Source organism: Nanorana parkeri, unplaced genomic scaffold (assembly GCF_000935625.1).
Source record: "Nanorana parkeri isolate BGI_ZX_2015 unplaced genomic scaffold, ASM93562v1 scaffold121, whole genome shotgun sequence".
Classification (NCBI taxonomy): Eukaryota; Metazoa; Chordata; class Amphibia; order Anura; family Dicroglossidae; genus Nanorana; species Nanorana parkeri.
The window spans coordinates 801,989-811,768 of record NW_017306389.1 but is presented as its reverse complement, the minus strand read 5'-3'; the positions used below and the strand labels follow the sequence as shown (position 1 = coordinate 811,768).

Below are 9,780 nucleotides of genomic sequence, written 5' to 3'. Positions count from 1 at the left end.
GTCATCTTTAAAGAAGAACTCCGAGCACACACTTTATTAACCCTTGCAGTGGGGTTACCAGGCACTGCAAGGTTTAAGTGCTTGTTTTTGCCCTTTTTTTGTAATAAAACCAGGCACTGCAAGGTTTAAGTGCTTGTTTTTTTTTTTTTTTTAATTCCAAAAACATGTTTCAGGAGTGAGTTTACTCAAATGGTTGCTAAAGCATGTTTTTGGAATAAAAGAGCTGGCTTATTCTAAAGTTAAATTAACCCTCTGCTAACCCATATGAATCCAACATTGTGTCAATCTTGTTCTTCCTACACATTACAGTGTTCGCTCAAGGTGCTTTGAGTCCCTTTTGTGTTAGAGAGCTGCCTACAAAGTCTTTTGTGCTCGCAGTACGGACATATTCCATCGAGGAACTAAACCAGTTTTGGATCTAGTGCCTCATATCTACATTTTCTGTTTAGTTTTTTTTTCCAAGCGATGCTTGTGCAGCTGATATTATTATGAATAGACAGTAGTTTTTATTCTTGGTCTTCCTTCCATCTCTTTGCAGAAGAGGCAGGGGTTCAAACAAGCTGCTAAAGTTCTTAAAAAACAGGCCCATAATGTGCTGGTATTCACAGAATATTAGCACATCATGGCAGACTTATCTGCCCAACCAATCCTCTCCAGTGCTGCACTCTCTCCCTGGCTCTTGCATCTTTTCCCTGGTCTTATTCTGGGTTTTAAGTGGGCGACCCCAATGTCATAACTCATGTGTGCATACTTCATCTTGGCATACCGGGTCTGTATGCTCAATTGTGAATGCATATCTCAAAGTACAGAAAAAAAATCAATATCTGAATGATAGAAATCTTATATGGCAAAAGGAACTTAAGCTGGGTATAACCGGTATACACAGTGCTTGCTTTTTTGTTAAAAAGCTGGCTTAATGAAAAAAAAATAGAACAGATTCCTTCATCAACGCTTACAAGCATTGATGGGTGAATCCCCCGCTTCTGCTGTCAGAATACCTGAACAGAGCTAGCGACTGATTGGTTGCTACCTCTGTTCAGAATTTGACCAGCTGACTGAAGGATACCAGGTGGAAGGGTGACGACAGCGGCACCCACGCAGCAAAATTCGAAGGGTGTATAGCCTACTTTACACAGTCTCTTCTGCCATAGAAAAGCAGTCAATTGGCAGTTTTCTTTGCAACTGTTAACTGTGTATACCACACACATAGGCATTTGCTGCTGTTTCTGTCTTGCCACATAACACATGTGCAAAGCTTTTGATCAATTAGGGAAATTTAAAAATCAATGCACACATTGAAAACAGTTCTTTATATATCCTATAAGCTACCAATGTAGTTCTTGTATGCTTTCATGTGTTTTTATCATGACATGGATAAAGGTCCCTATTCTTTTATCAAAGATATGTTATTATAAATAGAATTGCATTTTCTAGATTCTTTGATTGGTGCTTTTGATAGTAAATACAAACTAAATAATACATTACAAGCTTTATTATTTGAAGTATTGACATCCATATCTTTATGAATTGACTACTTTAATAATGTTAAAAAGGTAATTTTTGGCAATTTGCAAAAACTATATTGTGAAGGTTATAGATGGTGAAAACAGTGGCAATCCTATTGAAAGTGAGAAATACATTGCTGAACTGGTGACGATGAGATATCAGGCTCCCAGTGAGGCACAAAACAACCAGGGTCACTTCTTGATTCAGAGCTTTGGAAATATACATGAAGCATAATGCTGGGTTCTACTGTAATGGCTTTTTTGTGTAAAATACAAAAGCAGTCAATGGCATAATAATCTGTGTGAATGAATTGTATAGACCTTTTTTATGACTCAGGCTGAACCAGCTAAACGCTTCTGTGTATCTTCCAGGTAGTTCTATAGTGTATATCCTACTCATGCACATATATTGACATTGCTAAGCAAATATGACTGTGACGCTAGAGAAAGTGACATTAGGGCCGGTGTCTGGGTGACAGAAGATTACCTGGCTTACTAAACACATGCAGAGGAGGAGACTGCACTATATGTTCTGTGCACTAGGTCTTCCGCTTTGCTGCCTTCCGTGCCTTGCAGCAAGGGATTAAAGTATTTATGCTCTCTAGAGAACATCACCTCCACATTATCACAGGTCAAACACCCTCCCAGGCTCGTCATTAGTAGAATCTAAGGTTACATATCACTTCCAGAATGGCCGAGATCTACTCTAAGAATTGCCCACTCCTTGACAAAGAGAAAAATATATATTTCATAACAAATTTCACAAAAAAACTGTCAGCGCTGTCTTGAGCAATCAATCCCTTTTTATCTTCCTTTCCAATCATATAGTTAATTGGTCGTGAATTCAAATTTAAGGAGGTGCAGTCAAATTTTAATCGAGCAGAGGTTCGAATCATAGTCCGAACAGAACAGTAACTCAGTCTGTATTCATACCGCGGTCTGCCATATAGACTTCAAACACAGCAGCATCTACACTACAACACACAAATGCTGGTGTGTGGTGTGTGTTCCCAGGCACAGTGCTGATGCGCCGATCCTGTTGCATCACACTGTTTATTTATCTTTATTGTTATCTTTCTGCTTCATTCATCACTGAGCAGATCAGGGAACGGACGTTCCTCGGTCTGCTCCCACTCTCCATCCTGACATCCTCTGTCGAGGGTCCTCCAGAGGAGCGGGGGATCCAAAAAACAATGACAGGGGTGGAGGAGGCCCTGCCTAACGTCATTGATTGCTAGGACATCAGCAGTCCTAGCTACCAATGACTGAAGCTGAGGTGGGGGCTGGCATTGGATTCATCTGTCTCTAGGAGTCGTGGCTGTGATAATCTTGCAATGCCTCATGGGATTTGTAGTTGGAGTGCCGGAGTTTGCACACCCCTGAACTACAGTAAAGTCTTAACAAGCCCAGCTGTCTTTTCAAGCTTCTTTTTCTTTAGAGAATTCCTCTGTATTTTCCCTTGTTATGTTATTTTCTTCTCTCACAACCACAGCCACATTACTCTCTGCTTTTGCCTTGTTCCCAGGGGTGCATTTATCAGTGCCTTTGATAAGATATCTTTCCATTGTTCCATAACTTCTTAATCATTTGCCAGCAGCCTTTCTCTTATGCTCAATGCATTTTAGTGGACATTCATTCTATGGTCTCTTGTTTAAAGAAAATGTAATAAAAATAAACTAGCTTTTGGTTTTTACAAAGCCTTTTTCCAAAAATTTCCCAATTTTTTTCCATGACATTTGCTTAGCAGCGTTTACATTTTCCTTAATGGCAGCTTTTTGTCCCTTATACTCTGAGAACGTTTGTTTATTCCTATTATTAAGATGTTCGTTTCACAGAATTTTACCTCCTTCTTCTTTCTGCATTATTCTGTAGTATTCAGCTTATGTATTGATCATTCTAAACCAGTTATAACACTGCTACTCTTCTTTAGTTGCACCTTATGTTGTGTTCTTACTTAATAGATCTTTATGCTCCTTCTGTACTCATGGGCCTTTAAGCTGAACCCTGCCTCAGCTGATGTTCTTTAAAGGGTTTCTTTTCCTTTTTTTGTTTTGCCTTCGTGTACTAAACTGTGATGATCCTTCCCAATATCTCTGCTAATTTTAACTCTTGCATCCCTGGTGAACTTGAGAATGTGTCTTTGAACACTATCGATTCTTTTATAGATCTCTAGGCATCCTATTAATGTTGACTTCTCATTTCTTGTGTTCTGTGAGAGCTCACGGGACTCCTCTGTGTTTTGTGCATTTACGGTCACTTAGTCCATCCACTATGACAATATAGACAACCATCTTATCTTGCAAAATATTTACCAACATGATGTGCTTTTACTGAAAAGCTTCTAACTTCTATCATCTCCATAGTCATGAAACACCCAGTTCTGTCCTCAACTGGAACTCCATGTAAAGAAGAAAGTGGTACTCTTAGGTTTCTGTGTCTCCCTTGCAAGTACAGTTTCCTCTAAACTGAGAGCAACATTACATGTTGCATAACTAATTGTCCTCAATCCTTTTCACTTTGTCATCTTTAAGGCCAACTTATTTTTGCTTTCTTTCTTTTTATAATTGAACTACAATGATGGTAGGGAATAGAATATATAAGTGCAGGGAAGGACTACCTCCTTTTCCTCACTGTACCAGCAAATTTTTTTATCAGGGTTTGGGGATAGGATGGCTTTTTTATGCCTATAGAGCCATCCCCTGCGTTTTATGAACTGCTGTTTGTATGATCCATGCTCTTCAAACTTTCTTCCTTGGGTGGCCCTACCGGAACATAACCCAGCATTGCTATGTGAGGCACGGCAGGGTACTAAAAATGCAGCAGGAGGGGCAAGTTGTAATCCTGGTGCTAGTCTGAGCCAGCAGGAAGGTCTTACCATAAAAACCTCAAAATCTATGAAAACTAATTAAATAAGTCAGGCCCCACAGACTTTTTCTCCACATTTACATGCAGACTAAAATGTTGGTCATCTTACACAAGACAGTAGCAAGTGTGATAGAGAAAATTATAAATATATACTCAGTTATTTATGTTTTTACATTTCGGAAGCTTAAAGTGACACTAAACCCAAGAGTTGAATTATTATTATTATGCAGGATTTATATAGCGCCAACGATTTGCCCAGCACTTTTCAATATAAGGAAGACATTACACTTACAATACAGTATTCACCAATAACGCAAATACCAGTTTTTTATTAGCTAAACTGCTGAGTATATAACTAGAGGATATAACAATATTTATATTAACTATTGAGTGTATTAGCAAGCTGTTTTGCAAGTTAAAATAACCCTCTTTTTTCATTTTTAAGAAAATATATTCAAAAAGAGTGGATCCAAAGATGCTTTACTTTGTGGAAACAACAGTGATGCTGGGTAAGTTCTTTTTTCAATACACATCACAGTTTGTTCAAATGCCAAATTGAATTTTCAGTTATCATTATAAACTTAGCAAATATTATCCTTCTCATTTTTAACAAAGAAGTATGGACGAATCAATCGAATATTATACCAAATGATCATTATGAAGTATGCTTAATGCACTATACTCAACCTGCTTCCATCAACTCAGTATTTTGTGCTGAAGGCTTTAACCTTTGTATCCACGCAGTCCCATGGGAGCTTTTGCGGGTTTCTTTGGTTGATTATGAGGTATGAGTTTTGGTGGAAAATTGCCATATAGGTACCAGATATCAAATCTCATGCCATTTAATGAAGCAGAGTTAAAAGTAAAAGCAACATATCTTCCATGTCACTGCTAATCTTTGGATGTTGTAGTTATACAGAAAGATCTTTAACTTGGTAAGGTATTAATTAAAAGTATGGGCTTTCCATGGCAACTAGACAAATCAGGTAAGCCATCCTATCCTCAAACCCTGACAAATAAAAACTGTTTTGCAATGATAGGAGGTAAGTATTTGATCTTATAATGCAATACAAATCTAGGTCACATATGTACTGTACAGCATCAACACACAGATAGAAGGCCTCATTTACGTATTAATTTTATGCAAAATATATGGAGGTGTTTATACCTTTTGCAAAAAAAAACATATCAGTGTCAGGCCAACATATCAGTGTTTACCAACCCTGCATTGTAAAGTAGTTTTTGGGCTGACTGCTCATATGTTAAATCCTTGGTAGAATGAATTTATTCAAAAACATTATTGCTGTGCTTTAATAACAGGTTTTGCTAAGGTGATCATTGTTTCTAACCAATAACATATCCAGGCACAAAGCTCCAAAATCTGGTATTAGGGAACCAGGAATGTTGCCAACTGTGGGCAAACAACAAGATGATATATGAACAACAGTTCTGGAAAGGAGAACCTTCCTATAAGAAATATGTGAAAATCTATTGTAGAATTGCGGGCACAGTGGTTGCAGCTTTGTTTCCTCTTGCATCCCTGAGATGTATCTTGGGGTCTTGAAATATTTTTGCATGCCTCTGGTCACTTCTGTCAGTCGCAGTCTGGACCTTTTCCTGTGGTCAACATTGCGTTATCATGGGTACACTTTTTTTGCTATTATTGCAATAACATAATTGCTGTACCAGCCCAAAGAAGCTTGGTTGTGTTTTAGCAAAATTTTGCATCAGAAATTGCTTGGGTTGTGCCACTTTCCACTTGACATATGTTGTAATAGGTATGTTTTCTTTTTATTGTATCCATTATTTCTTGTTAACTGTGCACTCAGTGTAGTTCCTGAACCTTAATGGATCTTAATAAATCATCACTGGCAAGACTGATTTTGTCCCTATTTTAAGTGAAATTTAATAGATCTGGATAGTTTTAAGTAAAGGGGAATGGAAAGTGGAAAATAAGAAAAGTATATAGGACCAGTATGTATTGTAAAGATAGTGTTGAAGGATGTGGATGGCTAAAATGCTCATGACATTACGGTGTAAGTGTTTAAGATTGATTCAAAATCAAATAAAAAGATATTCTAGAAAAAAAATATATATCTGGATAGGTTAACTGCTGGGAGACATAAATAAATACTTAAACCACTAAAAATATAATACAAAGAGCCCCTTTGCTACCTGCCTAAAATAAATGTATTTTATGCTGCAATCAAGACAGAGCCAAACTTGTATATATTTAGCCTCTATAAAATACTTGCTAACACTGCAGGTTACCAAGGTGAAGTGACTACCTTAAATACACATTGCAGAACACATTTCCCTTGGGACACCTTTCTTTTTTTCTTACTAGCCACTGCTTTTTTCTAAAATTTATGTAAGGTAAAAATGAATATTATATATGTATTACTGGAATGAGCTAAATTAATTCAGTTTATTTTATTAAGTATTCCTTCATTTATTTGTTCAATTACTAGCCCCACATTCTATTGGGATAGCAGGGTATATAGGCCAAGCATGCTTGCCCCAACATACCCAAACTTCTCTCCACCCTTTCCTGGAGGACTCCAATAAGTTACAATGGCAACCAGGAGATATAGTCCTGGCAATACGTGGCCACGATGTCTCCTCCTACTGCATTTAAAAAAACATTACAAATATTAAAAGCCCTACATTTGGTTAAGGTCTTTTCATTTGCCATGCCTTCTTTGTTCTCAACAGGAAATGTCCAGAAGGTTTTCTGTGTCTGAAAGTTGGTAGAAATCCCAATTACGGCTACACTAGCTTTGATACTTTTGGATGGGCTTTTCTTTCTCTGTTCCGACTTATGACACAAGACTATTGGGAGAACTTATATCAACAGGTATGTTTTCATTTCTTTGCTATGAAAAAGGTTGGTCATAAATGACCCAAGAATGCCATGACCCACCCTGACAGATCAGGGGAGAATCTGTTAATTTAAGTCCACCCCTAGGAAGTTATAACAAGTACAATGTTGTACTTTCAAAGTCTGAAGAGCCTGTTTTTGTACATAGAGATTTATTAACTTGTTGAACAATCGTACATGCGAGGCTGAAAAGTGGCCCCAATTCATTGCTCACAGAGCGAGGGAAGGTATTAACGTCACAATACTGCCTAAGCCTATTGCATGAGATATGGTGTGACTGGTAATGCTATAGATATTATACATATTCCTCCTGTCATTTGTTCTTGCAAAGACATTTGTCTGTCCATGGGAGCTATCATTTCATTATCCTTCTAATACCCAAAGAGCACTATATGCATGTAGTTGTAAAAGGCTGTATTTTAAACTTCAGAATATTAAGCATGGGACAAACCATCTGACAGTCAAGAAGTCAAGAAAACTACACAGGTATGACCAACATAGTCCTTCATTAACATAGAAAACACTTAAATTAGCAACAGTAAGGAATACAATATTGAGAAATTCTTGACAATGGTCACCGTACTTAAAATTTTGTTAACTGTTGTTCTATCTTTTCAGACTCTCCGAGCTGCAGGGAAGACATACATGATATTTTTTGTGTTTGTCATCTTTTTGGGTTCTTTTTATCTTGTTAACTTGATCCTTGCTGTGGTTGCCATGGCTTATGAAGAGCAGAACCAAGCCAGCATTGCTGAGGCTGAAGCAAAAGAAAAGGAGTTCCAGCAAGCCATGGAACAACTGAAGAAGGAGCAAGAGGTTATTACATAAAGTCAATACAGCATACTAGAGATTAAATCCCAAATTAACTTCCAGTTTAAGTCAAATGAATACATTCCAGATGCATAAATCCAAAAGTTATTTCTTTAGTCAGCAGAGGGCATATCGGACCTCTGTAGAGAGGCCATTGCTTCCACACAAAGAGCAGGGGGCCTTCTCTCTTTTTAATTAGGCTGTGGCTGCTTTCTAAGGCGAACAAACCTATTTACAATGTAATTTTTGTGCATTGCATCATGGTGCATTGTATTGGAAAAAATGCTGCATGTTTGTATTTTTACCTGTTTTTGTGCATTTGCATCCCATTTAAAATGAATAGACTCCCTTAAAGTGACATTAAACCCTTAGATTTTTTAACATAAAACAATACTGTAATGTGCACCTTACTGTAATCCATGGTTGTTTCCCTTCTCTTTGCTGCTCTACCTTTTAAATCCGTATCTGTTCTCATGCTCTGCAGAACTTCTGTTTTTGCCTTGTCTCAGGAATGGATACACGGTGTCTGTGTATACGTTTCTATAGACTTGTAACCTGAGTCAGCACTACAGGAAGAGGCCCTGAGCTGAAAAGGGAAGTTGTCTCCAAGCATGAGTAGACATGAGGATTTAAAAAGGAAGAGCAGCAAAGAGAAGGGAAACTACCATGGATTACAGTAAGGCACACATTACAGTATTGGTTTATGTTAAAAAATCTGAGGGTTTAATGTCACTTTAACTTAACGCATGTTAACACACAACGTGTTAATGTACCACACCACAGTGAAAGTGTGTTTCTGTCTAAGACTGTGCACACCTTTTGTTTTAAAGCACCTGGAATATTTTTAGATGACTTAAACTACAAGTTCAGTTAAGTCTTAAAAGAACATCATATAAATGTATTCACTTATAAAGAAATGTGAGCATATCCTGGAATCTAACATTGTTATGTGGCAGCCTTGCATATAATTACATAGTTGCACCTGTATAACAATGAGGCAATTTATCTACTGGGCCCCCACCTCCTCACTCTTCTTCCTATCAGCCATATGACCCCCTCTCTGAGAATGGCTTCTTTACTGTTGCTACCGCTTCGTTGTCCTGTATTCCTGTCCTGTTTCCACAAAATACTTGTGTCAAGAATGGGCATTATAGTTGTGGGGTGCTACATCATTATAATTGCTCAATAACACCCACCAATTTGAATGACATATGACTTCAATTGGACTTTAACACTGCCTAGAGAACCAATATAAATGAAATAATTTTGCAGTCTCTGATAGTCCTAAGCAGTGGGCTTTGTCTCTGTTTTTTTGCTACAGGCACTTGCAAGCAAAGGACTCGATGGTGGGTCTCACAGCTCCTGTGAAATGTCACCATTCAGTTCCAAAAGTGCCAAAGAAAGGAGAAATCGTAGAAGAAAAAAAAAATCCTCAGAAGTTGATGAGTATAATGACGATGCAAGAACTCACAGAGGAGAGTCTGATGAGGAGAGTATACGCAAAATGGTAACTTTATTTTCTGAATTACACTTCAGTCTAATTTAGTAAACAGTGTACATGAGAAGTAAAGCCAGCCATAGGTGGAATAGTTCTCAGTTACAAACTTTTCATTTGGTTGATACATGTGTATGAATATGGTGTATCCTGTGATGGTTCAGCACTTCAACAGCCTTGCTTTCTCTTGTGTTGCCTCACCATGCTGATTCTGTGTGTGTGTG

The 9,780-nt window shown here is 37.7% G+C and overlaps 1 protein-coding gene across 1 annotated transcript in view; it reads left to right on the top strand.

The window, feature by feature from the left end:
- Window positions 1-9,780, top strand: part of LOC108784628 (sodium channel protein type 4 subunit alpha-like) — a 338,732-nt gene that overhangs the window by 151,770 nt on the left and 177,182 nt on the right. The window contains exons 8-11 of the mRNA XM_018553495.1: window positions 4,816-4,879; window positions 7,086-7,227; window positions 7,870-8,067; window positions 9,383-9,568. Coding sequence (XP_018408997.1) covers window positions 4,816-4,879; window positions 7,086-7,227; window positions 7,870-8,067; window positions 9,383-9,568 — 590 coding nt within the window. The remainder of the gene's footprint in view (window positions 1-4,815; window positions 4,880-7,085; window positions 7,228-7,869; window positions 8,068-9,382; window positions 9,569-9,780) is intronic.